This window comes from Anomaloglossus baeobatrachus, chromosome 10, assembly GCF_048569485.1.
Source record: "Anomaloglossus baeobatrachus isolate aAnoBae1 chromosome 10, aAnoBae1.hap1, whole genome shotgun sequence".
NCBI classification, from domain to species: domain Eukaryota; kingdom Metazoa; phylum Chordata; class Amphibia; order Anura; family Aromobatidae; genus Anomaloglossus; species Anomaloglossus baeobatrachus.
Window position 1 is genome coordinate 7,736,665 of NC_134362.1, and position 22,681 is coordinate 7,759,345.

Genomic DNA, 22,681 nt, shown 5'->3' on the forward strand with positions numbered 1-22,681 from the left:
CTAGTGGTGGCTGCAGACAGGATCTTATAATGTATCTCTGTTGCAGGGAGCTCCCCCTAGTGGTGTCTGCAGACAGGATCTTATGTATCTGTATACAGGAGCTCCCCCTAGTGGTGGCTGCAGATAATGCCATAGTAATGTACAGCAGGGTGCACTTGGGTCCTGTCTCTTACATATGTAGCAAGCTGACGTTCTCATTTGTCCAACTCATCATGACCTTACTGTGGTATCTGCGGTGTTACATAGGACTGCAGGTACGAGGAGTAAATGATCACATGACTCGAGGCTTTAATCTCAGCGTTTATTACGTCCCGCTCATCAGCCGCTCTGCCCGCTAGGATCGTTTCTTCTTTATTGGTGCAGTCATAGTGCAAGTCTATTGACCATAAGACATTGGCCAATGTGTGAGCGGGCAGAGCGAGCTCCATCTGTACAGTCTTTCACACCGGACGCCGCCTTCTGCGCCATTTACCACAGTTTATTTTGCCTCATAAAAAATTACAAGTTTAAAAAAACAAAAAGTCAGTATTTACAAATATATAAGTGGTGATTCCCAATCATCAGTTGCTGCGCCCCCGAATATCAGTCCGTGGGGGGTGTCTGGTATATTATCTGTAACTCGGAGCCGCACAGTCCCTGCCGCCACTGCCGAGGTCTCAGCTCTTCTTATGGAGAAACTTCATCTTGTTTCCTGTATAAAGACACAAAATGTCAGAGACAGATTCCCCGAGAAAAGGAAGAAACAGGGGCGCACGGCTCCAAAATATTCTCCCTCCTGATAAGGTACAATAACAGTCTCTGTTATCAGCCATTACTAGTGGGAGGAGACCATAGGACGGGTGACTGCGATCTATTACTCCCTGTTATCAGCCATTACTTGGGGAGGAGACTGTAGGACACATGAGTACAATCTATTACTCCCTGTTATCAGCCATTACTGGGGGAGGAGATTGTGGACAGGTCACTACAATCTATTTCTCCTCGTTATCAGCCATTACTGGGGGAGGTGTTGTGAATATCATCAGAGATGCTGCTGTTCCCGGCAGTGTTTCTGGGCTCCGTCTGGTGGCTAGTGCTGGTGGTGAGTCTGATTCTGCATCTGTCGCTCAGACAGGTGTTGGAGATGATTGCTGTTTCAGGAAGCCTATGGAGTCCAGCCTGGGGGGATATAGGAGGGCAGTCTCTGTCTAGCCTTTGCTGGTGATAATTGTTTATGCTCCATGTTAAGATGTCCTGAATTTGCCCTCCAGCCTTTAGGCTTTTGCCTTTCCTTTTAGGTTTTTATTTTGCCTTTTTTCTTCTTTCTGGATATTCCAGGAATGATTTCTACAGCAATTTTTCGTTACTTTGCATCGGTTTTGTTTCCATGTCCTTCTGAGTCTGCAGCTATATCTGATGAGTATTTTGCTCCCTTGGAGCCTGGTTATAGGCTGAATTTGCACTGAAGGGCTTTTCTGCTTAATCTTTGTCTTTTTCTAGATCAGTGTTTGAGAATATTCCCTTTTTTTTCTTGCATGTGAATAAGAGCTCTTCCTGCACTATTTTTGGAGGACTATTTATTCCCAGCAAGAAAGGCAGTGTTTACTCCCTGTTTTGTTCAGGAGTTTTTGTATTTTTGTATCTCCTGTGTTTTTGTAGTTAAGATCTTTTCTATTATATTTGCATTTTCTATTTAAACGTATTTGCACAAGAGTTCCTGATATAGTGGGAGGAAGGTCGTGTGATCTTTTAGGGAATTTTTGATTATCAGGTGTTGGTATTATTCAGGGTTTTTACTGGCTGCAACCAGTAATCTATCCTATACTTTTGTATCTAGCTAGCAGGGCCTCACTTTGCTTAATTCTATATCTACCATCTGTGTGTTGTTTTTATTTATATCACTGTCATTATATGTTGGGGCTTTGACTTTCCTTTGGGGCTGCTTTGAGGCAAGTCAGGATTCTTCATTCCATCTTTGCGGTTAGTTAGTTCTCCGGCGGTGACGAGGCATCTAGGTTTGTTAGGAATGCTCCACCACTACTTCTAGTTGTGTTTGTGCAGTTAGTGGATTGCAGGCAGCTAAGTTTCCAACTACTCTTGTGTATTATCTTCTACCATTCTTTTATGGGATTTTTGCAAGATCTTTTGTGGTCTCCTGACTATAACAGGGAGGAGATTGTAGGACAGGTGAATACAGTCTATTAGTCTCAGTTATCGGCCATTCAGGGTGAGGGTCTTCTGACAACCCCACAGTAAGATCAGATACATCTCACCGAGTCCTCTCCAGAACTTGTTGACTCCACTCTGCTCGTGGTCGGGCAGCTCCTCCAGATACTGCTCCACCCGTTGCTCAAACAGACCTGTGCGGAGAAGAGCGATAACGTGTCAGATATATGACCGTGTGCGGACCCCGCACTCCAGGAACTCGCCAGATGTGGGGTGCTGGGCGTACATCACTCACCTTTGGCTCGACATTTTCTGAGCTCTCTGTCCTGGATGAATCCGGCAAACATCTGAGATTCCATGAAAACCTCCAGAAATCGGCGGATGCTCTTGGAGGCCACAGATTTGCGGAAAGCTTCTCTCTGGAAGACCCTCTCTCCACGCTCGTTCTGAGCCAGGAACAAGGAGTAATGGCCGATGGTCTCCACGAAGAAGCGGATGAAGACCTCAGACACGAGACCGTTCAGCGTGTTACACTCTGCGATGCAGAAAGAGACGTGGTTAATGATTGGGAGAGAACAGCAGTCACGAATATTTTACAGCAGCCGCTACCAGATCAGCAGGGTCCATCCGATAGTCCGGCACCTGACTGCCTCGCTGGCGGTCCTGGGAATCTATATATGGTGTATATGTGGATTCTATTTCTGCCTCTGACCCCGGGGTTCATGGTGCACTGATGTGACAGAGGAGCAGAGCTCGTTACAGTGTGTCAGCGCTCGTGCTGCGCCCAATGTCAGTTTCATTAGGAGGTAATTTCAGCCTCTGTATGTAAACTAGAGATTTTCTACTCACTGTAAGCAAGCATAGATCTTTATAATGGTGAAGAATTGTATGGTTAAGTCTTCTAGAAAGTCGCAGAACGTTTCATTGTGCACAGATTATCGGGACATCGCAGAGGGGTCCTCCACCCCAGAGTCATCCGGAGAACGTCACGTATAAGGTGCGATGTCTCCATGGACAATTACAGCATAATTCCGGGTATCTGGAGAGGGGCCGCACGCTGGCAGGATCAGACTTTGCTGTTCGGGGGGAGCTGCACCTGTCCAGACATTTCTGGCGGCTTTATGTGGTAAGAGTGAAGCATCCCGCCCATGATGGCCGCTCTCACCTTCATCAGTGTCGCTGTCCGAGTCCTGGCCGATCAGCTCGCCCTTCCTCTCCAGCGCCTGCTCCAGAGCCGCCTGCAGCTTCCGGGGTAACAACGCGTCCTCATCATCCATCTGTAAGTACACAGCACAGATATGGAGCCCCCAATAACGGCCAATACCAGATCCCCACCAGCTGCGGACAGCGGCCCCAGAACACACATTGTACCCAACATCAGCCGACTACGGAGGAAACGCCTCTCCGTACAATTGTGATCCGCCATCAATGCGGAGGCCCTTATTATAGATTGCGGAAAGGGAGCAAGTGGATCTACAGATTGAATCCTCCACTCCGCTTGGTGTAAGTGAACGGTTGTGATTTGGATGTTCCTGTGATAACCTCTCCTCTTCCCTACACTCCACCGCGACAGATCGGATCCTTTCCAACTTACTCCTTGTACAATCCTGCTATATCGTCTATTGACCCGGATGGGGGGTCGCATAATAATGAATGACCCCATAAGAGGAGGGCTATGGCCATCAGACTGATACAATACAAATTGCTATCTATTCCCACCCCTGCCTCCCTGCCTGGCCTTCTCCCCCCTGCCTTCCTGCCTGGCCTTCCTCCCCCTGCCTTCCTGCCTGGCCTTCCTCCCCCTGTCTCCCTGCCTGGCCTTCCTCCCCCTGTCTGCCTGCCTGGCCTCCCTCCCCCTGTCTGCCTGCCTGGCCTTCCTCCCCGTCTGCCTGCCTGGCCTTCCTCCCCCTGTCTGCCTGCCTGGCCTTCCTCCCCCTGTCTGCCTGCCTGGCCTCCCTCCCCCTGTCTGCCTGGCCTTCCTCCCCCTGTCTGCCTGACCTTCCTCCCCCTGTCTGCCTGCCTGGCCTTCCTCCCCGTCTGCCTGCCTGGCCTTCCTCCCCCTGTCTGCCTGCATGGCCTTTCTCCCCCTGTCTGCCTGCATGGCCTTCCTCCCCCTGTCTGCCTGCCTGGCCTTCCTCCCCCTGTCTGCCTGCCTGGCCTTCCTCCCCCTGTCTGCCTGCCTGGCCGCTCCTCCCCCTGTCTGCCTGCCTGGCCTTCCTCCCCCTGTCTGCCTGCCTGGCCTCCCTCCACCTGTCTGCCTGCCTGGCCTCCCTCCACCTGTCTGCCTGCCTGGCCTCCCTCCCCCTGTCTGCCTGCCTGGCCTCCCTCCCCCTGTCTGCCTGCCTGGCCTCCCTCCCCCTGTCTGCCTGCCTGGCCTCCCTCCCCCTGTCTGCCTGCCTGGCCTTCCTCCCCCTGTCTGCCTACCTGGCCTTCCTCACCCTGTCTGCCTGCCTGGCCTTCCTCCCCCTGTCTGCCTGCCTGGCCTTCCTCCCCCTGTCTGCCTGCCTGGCCTTCCTCCCCCTGTCTGCCTGCCTGGCCTTCCTCCCCCTGTCTGCCTGCCTGGCCTTCCTCACCCTGCCTACCTGGCCTTCCTCCCCCTGTCTGCCTGCCTGGCCTTCCTCCCCCTGTCTGCCTGCCTGGCCTTCCTCCCCCTGTCTGCCTGCCTGGCCTTCCTCCCCCTGTCTGCCTGCCTGGCCTTCCTCCCCCTGTCTGCCTGCCTGGCCTTCCTCCCCCTGTCTGCCTGCCTGGCCTTCCTCCCCGTCTGCCTGGCCTTCCTCCCCGTCTGCCTGCCTGGCCTTCCTCCCCCTGTCTGCCTGCCTGGCCTCCCTCCCCCTGTCTGCCTGCCTGGCCTCCCTCCCCCTGTCTGCCTGCCTGGCCTTCCTCCCCCTGCCTGCCTGGCCTTCCTCCCCCTGTCTGCCTGGCCTTCCTCCCCCTGTCTGCCTGCCTGGCCTTCCTCCCCCTGTCTGCCTGCCTGGCCTTCCTCCCCCTGTCTGCCTGCCTGGCCTTCCTCCCCCTGTCTGCCTGCCTGGCCTTCCTCCCCCTGTCTGCCTGCCTGGCCTTTCTCCCCCTGTCTGCCTGCATGGCCTTCCTCCCCCTGTCTGCCTGCCTGGCCTTCCTCCCCCTGTCTGCCTGCCTGGCCTTCCTCCCCCTGTCTGCCTGCCTGGCCTTCCTCCCCCTGTCTGCCTGCCTGGCCTTCCTCCCCTGTCTACCTGCCTGGCCTTCCTCACCCTGCCTGCCTGGCCTTCCTCCCCCTGTCTGCCTGCCTGGCCTTCCTCCCCCTGTCTGCCTGGCCTCCCTCCCCCTGTCTGCCTGCCTGGCCTCCCTCCCCCTGTCTGCCTGCCTGGCCTCCCTCCCCCTGTCTGCCTGCCTGGCCTCCCTCCCCCTGTCTGCCTGCCTGGCCTTCCTCCCCCTGTCTGCCTGCCTGGCCTTCCTCCCCCTGTCTACCTGCCTGGCCTTCCTCCCCCTGTCTGCCTGCCTGGCCTTCCTCCCCCTGTCTGCCTGCCTGGCCTTCCTCCCCCTGTCTGCCTGCCTGGCCTTCCTCCCCCTGTCTGCCTGCCTGGCCTTCCTCCCCCTGTCTGCCTGCCTGGCCTTCCTCCCCCTGTTTGCCTGCCTGGCCTTCCTCCCCCTGTCTGCCTGCCTGGCCTTCCTCCCCGTCTGCCTGCCTGGCCTTCCTCCCCCTGTCTGCCTGCCTGGCCTTCCTCCCCCTGTCTGCCTGCATGGCCTTCCTCCCCCTGTCTGCCTGCATGGCCTTCCTCCCCCTGTCTGCCTGCATGGCCTTCCTCCCCCTGCCTGCCTGGCCTTCCTCCCCCTGTCTGCCTGCCTGGCCTTCCTCCCCCTGTCTGCCTGCATGGCCTTCCTCCCCCTGTCTGCCTGCATGGCCTTCCTCCCCCTGTCTGCCTGCATGGCCTTCCTCCCCCTGTCTGCCTGCATGGCCTTCCTCCCCCTGTCTGCCTGCATGGCCTTCCTCCCCGTCTGCCTGCCTGGCCTTCCTCCCCCTGTCTGCCTGGCCTTCCTCCCCCTGTCTGCCTGCATGCCCTTCCTCCCCCTGTCTGCCTGCCTGGCCTTCCTCCCCCTGTCTGCCTGGCCTTCCTCCCCCTGTCTGCCTGCATGGCCTTCCTCCCCGTCTGCCTGCCTGGCCTTCCTCCCCCTGTCTACCTGGCCTTCCTTCCCCTGTCGCATTCATGGACGTTAATTCCGGCGCAGACAGACAGACAGGGGTGGGAACAGAAAGCAAGACCCGCTATTAACAATTGTTGGAAAGCTGCACCATCCGCAGCAATCCCACATGGCGAATTGGTCTCTGCACCAGAGCCGGACCGCGGCCGCTTCATGCCGCTCCCCCGATTAGAAGAATTCTCGAGTCGGATCTGGCTGGTAATTAATGGATTATTAACTCTTTCAGAGCTGCCGTGTAATCTCACCTGTCTTATAAATCGATCAGAGCCGAGATCCACCATCAGCGCCTGTGGAGAGAGGGAGGAGAATCATGGCAGGTCAGCACCGGCGGCAAATCTCAGTACAGGGGCATCGCTCACTGAGACCCCAACAAACACCAGGACGAAGGGATGGAGAAGCGCTGGTACTACCGGGGGCACCGTTACTACCGGAGGCAACGTTACTACCGGAGGCAACGTTACTACAGGGGGAAATGTTACTACAGGGGGAAACGTTACTACAGGGGGAAACGTTACTACAGGGGGCACAGTTACTACAGCGGGCACCGTTACTACAGGGGGCACAGTTACTACCGGGGGCAACGTTACTACCGGGGGCAACGTTACTACCGGGGGCAACGTTACTACCGAGGGCAACGGTACTACTGGGGGCAACGTTAATACAGGGGGAACCATTAATACAGGGGGAAACGTTACTACAGGGTGCACTGTTACTACCGGGGGCACCATTACTACCGGAGGCAACGTTACTACCGGAGGCAACGTTACTACAGGGGGAAATGTTACTACAGGGGGAAACGTTACTACCGGAGGCAACGTTACTACCAGAGGAAACGTTACTACCGGGGGAAACGTTACTACCGGGGGAAACGTTACTACCGGTGGCACAGTTACTACAGGGGGCACCGTTACTACAGGAGAAAACGTTACTACAGGGGGCAACGTTATTTAAAAAAAATATTTTAACCCCAAATTTATAAAATTGACCTTTATTATAACAAAGCTAAAAATAACTCACAGACATAAACACATTCAATGTCTCAACTGGGTTCCACCAGTTAGGAGGGGGTAAATATGTAACAGTGCACAATTCGCTTTTCCTTTTGTCAATCCAACAAACACAGCACAAATTTTTATCCTCCTCCAATAATCAAGAAGTAAATACTTCAGAAGGACAGGAAAGGAAAAATACACATATTATATATATCAAAGGGTTTGTGTACAATTCACACTGACACTCATAGTATAAGCCCCCCAAACCCCTACTATACTCACTGCCGATTGATGGTAAAGGAGCTGACTATAGAGACAAAAAGATATTTTTCCAAACCCCTACCCAGTTATTGACCAATAAGATATAACCACTGATGTCCAGATATCACCCCTAGTAACCCCTATTGATGTTCTTAATGACCGCTAATCAAACATCCATATCACAGCATTAACCGGTCAAGAAAACAGGGGAAAAACAGGGATATTTATCAAATTTAGGCGCACCATGGAATACCCAAAGGTTATTCCCAACAGAACCAACACCCAACATGTAGTGTAAACCCATCCACTGAGCTGTTGATTTTATATACCGTGCACACCATGGAGTGCCAAAAAGGGTCACTCCCTACAGGACAGAGACTTGATATCGGCACAAAACCATCATCTGAACTGTTAGTTTAGAAAAAATGTCCGTAGTGAAACAAACAAACACATATATGCCATAGATGGTGTAAAGTAAGGAGGCAATAACTATAACTTGCTCCTTAGTAAGGATTCTTGATAGATGAATTAGTTGTCACATATATCCACTGGAGATTATTCTGAAACAAAGTATTTTATAAATATCCTTCTTCACAAAGGCGCTGATCTCAGAAGTGTGGTCCCAGGTTCCTTTTGGTGATGGTTAGACACTCTGTGCTTGATTCACGATCTTAGGATACAGTTTACACCTTACACCTCGAGGCGCGCTGGTATCCTCTTTCCGGGATTCTCCGTGACGGGTGTTATCATGGCATTTTGCCAGCCCATACTGTTTTAGGACATCTGGACCCGTAAACTATTGCTGTAGTGGTCCTGTCCAGCATTCTGTGCTTTATCTGAGGTGATTTTGGGATCCATATTGAATGTTGATATTAAACTCATGGATCAATAAAACCTCCTGATGAACCCTTTGGTTTTATCATACAAGAGGGGAAACGCGTCGAGGTGTAAGGTGTAAACTGTATCCTAAGATCGTGAATCAAGCACAGAGTGTCTAACCATTACCAAAAGGAACCTGGGACCACACTTCTGAGATCAGCGCCTTTGTGAAGAAGGATATTTATAAAATACTTTGTTTCAGAATAATCTCCAGTGGATATATGTGACAACTAATTCATCTATCAAGAATCCTTACTAAGGAACAAGTTATAGTTATTGGCTCCTTACTTTACACCATCTATGGCATATATGTGTTTGTTTGTTTCACTACGGACATTTTTTCTAAACTAACAGTTCAGATGATGGTTTTGTGCCGATATCAAGTCTCTGTCCTGTAGGGAGTGACCCTTTTTGGCACTCCATGGTGTGCACGGTATATAAAATCAACAGCTCAGTGGATGGGTTTACACTGCATGTTGGGTGTTGGTTCTGTTGGGAATAACCTTTGGGTATTCCATGGTGCGCCTAAATTTGATAAATATCCCTGTTTTTCCCCTGTTTTCTTGACCGGTTAATGCTGTGATATGGATGTTTGATTAGCGGTCATTAAGAACATCAATAGGGGTTACTAGGGGTGATATCTGGACATCAGTGGTTATATCTTATTGGTCAATAACTGGGTAGGGGTTTGGAACTGGACATAGAGACGAAATATCTTTTTGTCTCTATGGTCAGCTCCTTTACCATCAATCGGCAGTGAGTATAGTAGGGGTTTGGGGGGCTTATACTATGAGTATCAGTGTGAATTGTACACAAACCCTTTGATATATATAATATTTGTATTTTTTCCTTTCCTGTCCTTCTGAAGTATTTACTTCTTGATTATTGGAGGAGGATAAAAATTTGTGCTGTGTTTGTTGGATTGACAAAAGGAAAAGCGAATTGTGCACTGTTACATATTTACCCCCTCCTAACTGCTGGAACCCAGCTGAGACATTGAATGTGTTTATGTCTGTGAGTTATTTTTAGCTTTGTTATAATAAAGGTCAATTTTATACATTTGGGGTTAATATATTTTTTTGAAATAATTTTTGACCCCTTTTACATATCAAATTGTATATGAAAAGGGAGCAATGTTACTACAGGGGGCAATGTTACTACAGGGGGCAATGTTACTACAGGGGGCAATGTTACTACAGGGGGCAATGTTACTACAGGGGGCAATGTTACTACAGGGGGCAATGTTACTACAGGGGGCAATGTTACTACAGGGTCACTCTGGAGCTATTCACTAATGCTGGCATCATTAGGGATCATTTCAATTACTAAGCTGCAGATATTCTTTACAGCAAGTGTAAAAGATTTCCTACAGGGGCACAGCATGGGGGGCAGCGCCAGATTAAGGCAGATGATGGGAAGAGGTCATCATGGCCGTGCGTCCATGAAAGGAGAAAGTTTGTAAAAATAAAAAACAAACAACAGCTTTGAGCAGAGGAGCGCCGACGTCATCACCGCGTGTAATCGTGGTGTAATTCATGTCTGATCAGCGCGGGATATTAGGTGAAACAATTGGGGGCAGCAGTATACCGGCTGGGGCGGCACACATCCCCATTATTGGGGGCAGCAGTATACCGGCTGGGGCGGCACACATCCCCATTATTGGGGGCAGCACTATACCGGCTGGGGCGGCACACATCCCCATTATTGGGGGCAGCAGTATACCGGCTGGGGCGGCACACATCCCCATTATTGGGGGCAGCACTATACCGGCTGGGGCGGCACACATCCCCATTATTGGGGGCAGCAGTATACCGGCTGGGGCGGCACACATCCCCATTATTGGGGGCAGCAGTATACCGGCTGGGGCGGCACACATCCCCATTATTGGGGGCAGCACTATACCGGCTGGGGCGGCACACATCCCCATTATTGGGGGCAGCAGTATACCGGCTGGGGCGGCACACATCCCCATTATTGGGGGCAGCAGTATACCGGCTGGGGCGGCACACATCCCCATTATTGGGGGCAGCAGTATACCGGCTGGGGCGGCAGCGTTCTCACCTCTTCTACGGGCAGCTCCTTCAGTTTCGGCAGTGAGTTGGAGAGTAATCCAACCAGGAAGGGTGTGGGACAGCACACGATGTCGATCATGGAGGTGGGCAGCACAGGGATGAAGGTGTGTTGCCAGGAAAAAGGGTAGAGAAGAGCAACGATGGCGTGAGAGCAGCTGGACAGGGTGCTGGGGAGACAGAAGATGACACGGGGTCGGTACTGGGCCGTCTGACGAGCCACACAATGCACAGACACATCTGTATATACTGAGGGACAACCTCATACTGCCGGCAACACAGGAAACCGGGGCATTATTATTGTTAGTACAGACGACAACGAGCAATGGTGAAACCGCGGTACAAATAGTGTGACAAGCCCTGTGCTAAACATAGGAGGTGCCACTACAGTCTACTGTTCCCTGTTATCAACCATTTCAGGCTGGGGAGAAGCGGACCACAGTGATCATCAAGAGGACGGATGAAAGAGAAGAAAGAAACCGAGCTACAATCCCTAGCGTATATCACATATCTACAGCGCTGAGACATCCCTATATATGATTGATATCAGCCCCTCTTATAACGCTCCAGTGCTGATATAACCCCAGACATTACACATGTGACTGATATCAGCCCCTCTTATAACGCTCCAGTGCTGATATAACCCCAGACATTACACATGTGACTGATATCAGCCCCTCTTATAATGCTCCAGTGCTGATATAACCCCAGACATTACACATGTGACTGATATCAGCCCCTCTTATAATGCTCCAGTGCTGATATAACCCCAGACATTACATATGTGCCTGATATCAGCCCCTCTTATAATGCTCCAGTGCTGATATAACCCCAGACATTACATATGTGACTGATATCAGCCCCTCATATAATGCTCCAGTGCTGATATAACCCCAGACATTACACATGTGACTGATATCAGCCCCTCTTATAACGCTCCAGTGCTGATATAACCCCAGACATTACACATGTGACTGATATCAGCCCCTCTTATAATGCTCCAGTGCTATTATACGTTTGGGTTAGAGGCTTGCTTTCCTGTATGTGCTATTCCTAATTCCCCCTGCAGGTGGCGGCAGTGCTCTGGGGTACACACTGGCTTTAGCGCTGTAGATCCGGTGTCTGTATGGAACGTCATGATGGACTTGGGAACTGTCTTTGGAAATGACATGATTTTGGGGAACATCCCCCCTATGTCTCTCCCCGAGTGGTCAGACCTCCAGATGACCGGCGTCCAGGCTCTGCAGGCCCTGTCACACACAGAGATAAATCTGCGGCAGATCTGTGGTTGCAGTGAAATTGTGGACAATCAGTGCCAGGTTTGTGGCTGTGTACAAATGGAACAATATATTCATGATTTCACTGCAACCACAGATCTGCCAAAGATTTATCTCTGTGTGTGACGGGGCCTTGCCAGTCCTCGCTGCTTGGCTGTAGTGAGTCCATGTGCCCAGCACAGCAGTGTCTACCCCGTGCGCAGTCCACGATGCTCGGCACTGCGGGGAAGTGACCTGGGTGGTGACATTTCGATGTGTCCGGTCCAGTTCCCACGCTTCCATGTCTGGATATATCCAGGGTAATGTGGACCCCGCTGAGCTGGGAGAGCGAGACTGAATGTACACATCTATTTATCCCAGACCAAAAATATCTGTACAGCCAGGACAGCGCTCAGTTACAGCAAGTGACAGCGACAAGACCCCGGACTGTGGTCAGGAGTGTACACCGCCACACACTGTACCCTGCCCCTATACATGACTATTGTGACATCACCACCCTACCCCATCCCTGTCTGTGACATCACCACCCTACCCCATCCCTGTCTGTGACATCACCACCCTACCCCATCCCTATCTGTGACATCACCGCCCTACTCCATCCCTGTCTGTGACATCACCACCCTACCCCATCCCTATCTGTGACATCACCGCCCTACTCCATCCCTGTCTGTGACATCACCGCCCTACTCCATCCCTGTCTGTGACATCACCACCCTACCCCATCCCTGTCTGTGACATCACCGCCCTACTCCATCCCTGTCTGTGACATCACCGCCCTTCTCCGCCCTCTCAGTGACATCACCACCCTTCGCCGCCCTCTCAGTGACATCACCACCCTACCCCATCCCTGTCTGTGACATCACCGCCCTACTCCATCCCTGTCTGTGACATCACTACTCTTCTCCGCCCTCTCTGTGACATCACCAACCTTCTCCGCCCTCTCTGTGACATCACTACTCTTCTCCGCCCTCTCTGTGACATCACCACCCTTCTCCGCCCTCTCAGTGACATCACCACCCTTCTCCGACCTCTGTGACATCACCACCCTTCTCCGCCCTCTCAGTGACATCACCACTCTTCTCCACCCTCTCAGTGACATCACCACCCTTCTCCGCCCTCTCTGTGACATCACCACCCTTCTCCACCCTCTCTGGGACATCACCACCCTTCTCTGCCCTCTCTGTGACATCACCACCCTTCTCCGCCCTCTCAGTGACATCACCACTCTTCTCCACCCTCTCAGTGACATCACCACCCTTCTCCGCCCTCTCAGTGACATCACCCACCTTCTCCACCCTCTCTGTGACATCACCACCCTTCTCCACCCTCTCAGTGACATCACCACCCTTCTCCGCCCTCTGTGACATCACCACCCTTCTCCGCACTCTCAGTGACATCACCACCCTTCTCCGCCCTCTGTGACATCACCACCCTTCTCCGCCCTCTGTGACATCACCACCCTTCTCCGCCCTCTCAGTGACATCACCACCCTTCTCCGCCCTCTGTGACATCACCACCCTTCTCCGCCCTCTCAGTGACATCACCACCCTTCTCCACCCTCTCTGTGACATCACCACCCTTCTCCGCCCTCTCAGTGACATCACCACCCTTCTCCACCCTCTCTGTGACATCACCACCCTTCTCCACCCTCTCAGTGACATCACCACCCTTCTCCGCCCTCTCTGTGACATCACCACCCTTCTCCGCCCTCTCTGTGACATCACCACCCTTCTCCACCCTCTCTGTGACATCACCACCCTTCTCCGCCCTCTCTGTGACATCACCACCCTTCTCCGCCCTCTCTGTGACATCACCACCCTTCTCCGCCCTCTCTGTGACATCACCACCCTTCTCCGCCCTCTCTGTGACATCACCACCCTTCTCCACCCTCTCTGTGACATCACCACCCTTCTCCGCCCTCTCTGTGACATCACCACCCTTCTCCGCCCTCTCTGTGACATCACCACCCTTCTCCACCCTCTCTGTGACATCACCACCCTTCTCCGCCCTCTCTGTGACATCACCACCCTTCTCCGCCCTCTCTGTGACATCACCACCCTTCTCCGCCCTCTCTGTGACATCACCACCCTTCTCCGCCCTCTCTGTGACATCACCACCCTTCTCCACCCTCTCAGTGACATCACCACCCTTCTCCACCCTCTCTGTGACATCACCACCCTTCTCCGCCCTCTCTGTGACATCACCACCCTTCTCCGCCCTCTCTGTGACATCACCACCCTTCTCCGCCCTCTCTGTGACATCACCACCCTTCTCCGCCCTCTCTGTGACATCACCACCCTTCTCCGCCCTCTCTGTGACATCACCACCCTTCTCCGCCCTCTCTGTGACATCACCACCCTTCTCCGCCCTCTCTGTGACATCACCACCCTTCTCCACCCTCTGTGTGGCCATACTGGGGATCAGAGCATCTGGAGCGCTGCAGACCACAGACACTAAACACAGCCACTCCTCTCTCGCTGGAGCGCACAGAGCGGTGTCGTCAGGTCCAGGCCTTACCTCAGCTTCTCTGCCACAAATATCACTCTTCTCTCCAGCAGCAGCGAGGCAAATATCCGGATAATCTGTCTGACGCTGAGGAACCTGAAGAGACACTCGAAGTCCACATGTTCCAGCCGAGAATCCATCGGTCTCCGCAGCTCTATGACCTAAAGTGACAATGAGATGAATGAATGTGCAGATGACCATAGGGAGGCCCCGAAGATGTCACTTGTCCCCAGTACCTCATTCCCTGCGCCCGGGAGGAACGTCTTCACTCGGATTGTCTTCCCAGGAGCCGGAAAAGGAGACTCCATCAGACTCCTCATAAATGGGTAGACGAGAGCAGCAGAGATCCCCCTCCTCCGCTCCACCTCATCCAGGATCTATGGAGAAACAATAGAAACATTATGTCACTATTTATAATACAAGCAACAGACCCGAAATCCAAGGGACCGCAAGTAAAGTGCGAGGACAGACCCTCCAAGAGGACGCGACACTTCTGTTTACACTACTGATAACCCGGGTATGGAGACAGGCCGAGCTCTGCTACATCTGTACAGGGACCTATAAGAGTGTGGAGACAGGCCGAGCTCTGCTACATCTATACAGGGACCTATAACAATGTGGAGACGGGCTGAGCTCTGCTACATCTGTACAGGGACCAATAAGAGTGTGGAGACAGGCTGAGCTCTGCTACATCTATACAGGGACCTATAACAATGTGGAGACAGGCCGAGCTCTGCTACATCTGTACAGGGACCTATAAGAGTGTGGAGACAGGCCGAGCTCTGCTACATCTGTACAGGGACCTATAAGAGTGTGGAGACAGGCCGAGCTCTGCTACATCTGTACAGGGACCTATAACAATGTGGAGACAGGCCGAGCTCTGCTACATCTGTACAGGGACCTATAACAATGTGGAGACAGGCCGAGCTCTGCTACATCTGTACAGGGACCTATAAGAGTGTGGAGACAGGCCGAGCTCTGCTACATCTGTACAGGGACCAATAAGAGTGTGGAGACAAGCCGAGCTCTGCTACATCTGTACAGGGACCTATAAGAGTGTGGAGACAAGCCGAACTCTGCTACATCTGTACAGAGACCTATAAGAGTGTGGAGACAGGCCGAGCTCTGCTACATCTGTACAGGGACCTATAAGAGTGTGGAGACAGGCCGAGCACTGCTACATCTGTACAGGGACCTATAAGAGTGTGGAGACAGGCCGAGCTCTGCTACATCTGTACAGGGACCTATAAGAGTGTGGAGACAGGCTGAACTCTGCTACATCTGTACAGGGACCTATAACAATGTGGAGACAGGCCGAGCTCTGCTACATCTGTACAGGGACCTATAAGAGCGTGGAGACAAGCCGAGCTCTGCTACATCTGTACAGGGACCTATAACAATGTGGAGACAGGCCGAGCTCTGCTACATCTGTACAGGGACCTATAACAATGTGGAGACAGGCCGAGCTCTGCTACATCTGTACAGGGACCTATAACAATGTGGAGACAGGCCGAGCTCTGCTACATCTGTACAGGGACCTATAAGAGTGTGGAGACAGGCCGAGCTCTGCTACATCTGTACAGGGACCTATAAGAGTGTGGAGACAGGCCGAGCTCTGCTACATCTGTACAGGGACCTATAAGAGTGTGGAGACAGGCCGAGCTCTGCTACATCTGTACAGGGACCTATAAGAGTGTGGAGACAAGCCGAGCTCTGCTACATCTGTACAGGGACCTATAAGAGTGTGGAGACATGCCGAGCTCTGCTACATCTGTACAGGGACCTATAAGAGTGTGGAGACAAGCCGAGCACTGCTACATCTGTACAGGGACCTATAACAATGTGGAGACAGGCCGAGCTCTGCTACATCTGTACAGGGACCTATAACAATGTGGAGACAGGCCGAGCTCTGCTACATCTGTACAGGGACCTATAACAATGTGGAGACAAGCCGAGCTCTGCTACATCTGTACAGGGACCTATAAGAGTGTGGAGACATGCCGAGCTCTGCTACATCTGTACAGGGACCTATAACAATGTGGAGACATGCCGAGCTCTGCTACATCTGTACAGGGACCTATAAGAGTGTGGAGACAGGCCGAGCTCTGCTACATCTGTACAGGGACCTATAAGAGTGTGGAGACAGGCCGAGCACTGCTACATCTGTACAGGGACCTATAAGAGTGTGGAGACAGGCCGAGCTCTGCTACATCTGTACAGGGACCTATAACAATGTGGAGACAGGCCGAGCTCTGCTACATCTGTACAGGGCCCTATAACAATGTGGAGACAAGCCGAGCTCTGCTACATCTGTACAGGGACCTATAAGAGTGTGGAGACATGCCGAGCTCTGCTACATCTGTACAGGGACCTATAACAATGTGGAGACATGCCGAGCTCTGCTACATCTGTACAGGGACCTATAAGAGTGTGGAGACAGGCCGAGCTCTGCTACATCTGTACAGGGACCTATAAGAGTGTGGAGACAGGCCGAGCACTGCTACATCTGTACAGGGACCTATAAGAGTGTGGAGACAGGCCGAGCTCTGCTACATCTGTACAGGGCCCTATAACAATGTGGAGACAAGCCGAGCTCTGCTACATCTGTACAGGGACCTATAAGAGTGTGGAGACATGCCGAGCTCTGCTACATCTGTACAGGGACCTATAACAATGTGGAGACATGCCGAGCTCTGCTACATCTGTACAGGGACCTATAACAATGTGGAGACAGGCCGAGCTCTGCTACATCTGTACAGGGACCTATAAGAGTGTGGAGACATGCCGAGCTCTGCTACATCTGTACAGGGACCTATAAGAGTGTGGAGACAAGCCGGGCACTGCTACATCTGTACAGGGACCTATAAGAGTGTGGAGACAGGCCGAGCTCTGCTACATCTGTACAGGGACCTATAACAATATGGAGACAGGCCGAGCTCTGCTACATCTGTACAGGGACCTATAAGAGTGTGGAGACAAGCCGAGCTCTGCTACATCTGTACAGGGACCTATAAGAGTGTGGAGACAAGCCGAGCACTGCTACATCTGTACAGGGACCTATAAGAGTGTGGAGACAGGCCGAGCTCTGCTACATCTGTACAGGGACCTATAAGAGTGTGGAGACAAGCCGAGCACTGCTACATCTGTACAGGGACCTATAACAATGTGGAGACAGGCCGAGCTCTGCTACATCTGTACAGGGACCTATAACAATGTGGAGACAGGCCGAGCTCTGCTACATCTGTACAGGGCCCTATAACAATGTGGAGACAAGCCGAGCTCTGCTACATCTGTACAGGGACCTATAAGAGTGTGGAGACATGCCGAGCTCTGCTACATCTGTACAGGGACCTATAACAATGTGGAGACATGCCGAGCTCTGCTACATCTGTACAGGGACCTATAAGAGTGTGGAGACAGGCCGAGCTCTGCTACATCTGTACAGGGACCTATAAGAGTGTGGAGACAGGCCGAGCACTGCTACATCTGTACAGGGACCTATAAGAGTGTGGAGACAGGCCGAGCTCTGCTACATCTGTACAGGGACCTATAACAATGTGGAGACAGGCCGAGCTCTGCTACATCTGTACAGGGCCCTATAACAATGTGGAGACAAGCCGAGCTCTGCTACATCTGTACAGGGACCTATAAGAGTGTGGAGACATGCCGAGCTCTGCTACATCTGTACAGGGACCTATAACAATGTGGAGACATGCCGAGCTCTGCTACATCTGTACAGGGACCTATAAGAGTGTGGAGACAGGCCGAGCTCTGCTACATCTGTACAGGGACCTATAAGAGTGTGGAGACAGGCCGAGCACTGCTACATCTGTACAGGGACCTATAAGAGTGTGGAGACAGGCCGAGCTCTGCTACATCTGTACAGGGCCCTATAACAATGTGGAGACAAGCCGAGCTCTGCTACATCTGTACAGGGAGCTATAAGAGTGTGGAGACATGCCGAGCTCTGCTACATCTGTACAGGGACCTATAACAATGTGGAGACATGCCGAGCTCTGCTACATCTGTACAGGGACCTATAACAATGTGGAGACAGGCCGAGCTCTGCTACATCTGTACAGGGACCTATAAGAGTGTGGAGACATGCCGAGCTCTGCTACATCTGTACAGGGACCTATAACAATGTGGAGACAGGCCGAGCTCTGCTACATCTGTACAGGGACCTATAACAATGTGGAGACATGCCGAGCTCTGCTACATCTGTACAGGGACCTATAAGAGTGTGGAGACATGCCGAGCTCTGCTACATCTGTACAGGGACCTATAAGAGTGTGGAGACAGGCCGAGCACTGCTACATCTGTACAGGGACCTATAAGAGTGTGGAGACAGGCCGAGCTCTGCTACATCTGTACAGGGCCCTATAACAATGTGGAGACAAGCCGAGCTCTGCTACATCTGTACAGGGACCTATAAGAGTGTGGAGACATGCCGAGCTCTGCTACATCTGTACAGGGACCTATAACAATGTGGAGACATGCCGAGCTCTGCTACATCTGTACAGGGACCTATAACAATGTGGAGACAGGCCGAGCTCTGCTACATCTGTACAGGGACCTATAACAATGTGGAGACAGGCCGAGCTCTGCTACATCTGTACAGGGACCTATAACAATGTGGAGACAGGCCGAGCTCTGCTACATCTGTACAGGGACCTATAACAATGTGGAGACAGGCCGAGCTCTGCTACATCTGTACAGGGACCTATAACAATGTGGAGACAAGCCGAGCTCTGCTACATCTGTACAGGGACCTATAACAATGTGGAGACAGGCCAAGCTCTGCTACATTTGTACAGGGACCTATAAGAGTGTGAAGACATGCCGAGCTCTTCTACATCTGTACAGGGACCTATAACAATGTGGAGACATGCCGAGCTCTGCTACATCTGTACAGGGACCTATAACAATGTGGAGACAGGCCGAGCTCTGCTACATCTGTACAGGGACCTATAACAATGTGGAGACAGGCCGAGCTCTGCTACATCTGTACAGGGACCTATAACAATGTGGAGACAGGCCGAGCTCTGCTACATCTGTACAGGGACCTATAACAATGTGGAGACAGGCCGAGCTCTGCTACATCTGTACAGGGACCTATAACAATGTGGAGACAGGCCGAGCTCTGCTACATCTATACAGGGCCCTATAACATTGTGGAGACAGGCTGAGCTCTGCTACATCTGTACAGGGACCTATAACAATGTGGAGACAGGCCGAGCTCTGCTACATGTGTACAGGGACCTATAAGAGTGTGGAGACAGGCCGAACTCTGCTACATCTGTACAGGGACCTATAAGAGTGTGGAGACAGGCCGAGCTCTGCTACATGTGTACAGGGACCTATAAGAGTGTGGAGACAGGCCGAGCTCTGCTACATCTGTACAGGGACCTATAACAATATGGAGACAGGCCGAGCTCTGCTACATCTGTACAGGGACCTATAAGAGTGTGGAGACAGGCTGAACTCTGCTACATCTGTACAGGGACCTATAAGAGTGTGGAGACAGGCTGAACTCTGCTACATCTGTACAGGGACCTATAACAATGTGGAGACAGGCCGAGCTCTGCTACATCTGTACAGGGACCTAGTACAATGTGGAGACAGGCTGAGCTCTGCTACATCTGTACAGGGACCTATAAGAGTGTGGAGACAGGCCGAGCTCTGCTACATCTGTACAGGGGCCTATAAGAGTGTGGAGAGAGGCCGAGCTCTGCTACATCTGTACAGGGACCTATAAGAGTGTGGAGACAGGCCGAGCTCTGCTACATCTGTACAGGGACCTATAACAATGTGGAGACAGACCAAACTCTGCTACATCTGTACAGGGACCTATAACAATGTGGAGACAAGCCGAGCTCTGCTACATCTGTACAGGGACCTATAACAATGTGGAGACAGGCCGAGCTCTGCTACATCTGTACAGGGACCTATAAGAGTGTGGAGACATGCCGAGCTCTGCTACATCTGTACAGGGACCTATAACAATGTGGAGACATGCCGAGCTCTGCTACATCTGTACAGGGACCTATAACAATGTGGAGACAAGCCGAGCTCTGCTACATCTGTACAGGGACCTATAAGAGTGTGGAGACATGCCGAGCTCTGCTACATCTGTACAGGGACCTATAACAATGTGGAGACATGCCGAGCTCTGCTACATCTGTACAGGGACCTATAACAATGTGGAGACAGGCCGAGCTCTGCTACATCTGTACAGGGACCTATAACAATGTGGAGACAGGCCGAGCTCTGCTACATCTGTACAGGGACCTATAACAATGTGGAGACAAGCCGAGCTCTGCTACATCTGTAAAGGGACCTATAACAATGTGGAGACAGGCCAAGCTCTGCTACATCTGTACAGGGACCTATAAGAGTGTGAAGACATGCCGAGCTCTGCTACATCTGTACAGGGACCTATAACAATGTGGAGACATGCCGAGCTCTGCTACATCTGTACAGGGACCTATAACAATGTGGAGACAGGCCGAGCTCTGCTACATCTGTACAGGGACCTATAACAATGTGGAGACAAGCCGAGCTCTGCTACATCTGTACAGGGACCTATAACAATGTGGAGACAAGCCGAGCTCTGCTACATCTGTACAGGGACCTATAAGAGTGTGGAGACAGGCCGAGCTCTGCTACATCTGTACAGGGACCTATAACAATGTGGAGACAGGCCGAGCTCTGCTACATCTGTACAGGGACCTATAAGAGTGTGGAGACAGGCCAAGCTCTGCTACATCTGTACAAGTACCTATAAGAGTGTGGAGACAGGCCGAGCTCTGCTACATGTGTACAGGGACCTATAACAATGTGGAGACATGCCGAGCTCTGCTACATCTGTACAGGGACCTATAACAATGTGGAGACAGGCCGAGCTCTGCTACATCTGTACAGGGACCTATAAGAGTGTGGAGACAAGCCGAGCTCTGCTACATCTGTACAGGGACCTAGTACAATGTGGAGACAGGCTGAGCTCTGCTACATCTGTACAGGGACCTATAACAATGTGGAGACAGGCTGAGCTCTGCTACATCTGTACAGGGACCCAGTACAATGTGGAGACAGGCCGAGCTCTGCTACATCTGTACAGTGACCTATAACAATGTGGAGACAAGCCGAGCTCTGCTACATCTGTACAGGGACCTAGTACAATGTGGAGACAGGCCGAGCTCTGCTACATCTGTACAGGGACCTATAACAATATGGAGACAGGCCGAGCTCTGCTACATCTGTACAGGGACCTATAACAATGTGGAGACAGGCCGAGCTCTGCTACATCTGTACAGGGACCTATAACAATGTGGAGACAGGCCGAGCTCTGCTACATCTGTACAGGGACCTAGTACAATGTGGAGACAGGCCGAGCTCTGCTACATCTGTACAGGGACCTATAACAATGTGGAGACAAGCCGAACTCTGCTACATCTGTACAGGGCCCTATAACAATGTGGAGACAAGCCGAGCGCTGCTACATCTGTACAGGGCCCTATAACAATGTGGAGACAAGCCAAACTCTGCTACATCTGTACAGGGCCCTATAACAATGTGGAGACAGGCCGAGCTCTGCTACATCTGTACAGGGACCTATAACAATGTGGAGACAAGCCGAGCTCTGCTACATCTGTACAGGGACCTATAACAATGTGGAGACAGGCCGAGCTCTGCTACATCTATACAGGGCCCTATAACATTGTGGAGACAGGCCGAGCTCTGCTACATCTGTACAGGGACCTATAACAATGTGGAGACAGGCCAAGCTCTGCTACATCTGTACAGGGACCTATAACAATGTGGAGACAGGCCAAGCTCTGCTACATCTGTACAGGGACCTATAACAATGTGGAGACAGGCCGAGCTCTGCTACATCTGTACAGGGACCTATAACAATGTGGAGACAAGCCGAGCTCTGCTACATCTGTACAGGGCCCTATAACAATGTGGAGACAGGCCGAGCTCTGCTACATCTGTACAGGGACCTAGTACAATGTGGAGACAAGCCAAGCTCTGCTACATCTGTACCGGGACCTATAACAATGTGGAGACAGGCCGAGCTCTGCTACATCTGTACCGGGACCTATAACAATGTGGAGACAGGCTGAGCTCTGCTACATCTGTACAGGGCCCTATAACAATGTGGAGACATGCCGAGCTCTGCTACATCTGTACAGGGACCTATAACAATGTGGAGACAGGCCGAGCTCTGCTACATCTGTACAGGGACCTATAACAATGTGGAGACAAGCCAAGCTCTGCTACATCTGTACAGGGACCTATAACAATGTGGAGACAGGCCGAGCCCTGCTACATCTGTACAGGGCTCTATAACAATGTGGAGACAGGCCGAACT

At 52.0% G+C, this 22,681-nt stretch overlaps 1 protein-coding gene across 3 annotated transcripts in view; it reads right to left on the reverse strand.

Annotated features, from left to right (window-relative positions):
• Positions 1-287: 287 nt before the first annotated feature.
• Positions 288-22,681, reverse strand: part of DENND2B (DENN domain containing 2B) — a 386,185-nt gene continuing 363,791 nt past the window's right edge. For all 3 annotated transcript variants that reach the window (XM_075326680.1, XM_075326681.1, XM_075326679.1), the window contains 8 exons: positions 14,541-14,681; positions 14,317-14,465; positions 10,515-10,692; positions 6,567-6,608; positions 3,311-3,422; positions 2,441-2,680; positions 2,253-2,339; positions 288-691 (listed from right to left, as the gene is read on the reverse strand). In XM_075326680.1, the coding sequence (XP_075182795.1) occupies positions 657-691; positions 2,253-2,339; positions 2,441-2,680; positions 3,311-3,422; positions 6,567-6,608; positions 10,515-10,692; positions 14,317-14,465; positions 14,541-14,681 (984 nt within the window). In that variant the 3' untranslated portion in view covers positions 288-656. The remainder of the gene's footprint in view (positions 692-2,252; positions 2,340-2,440; positions 2,681-3,310; positions 3,423-6,566; positions 6,609-10,514; positions 10,693-14,316; positions 14,466-14,540; positions 14,682-22,681) is intronic.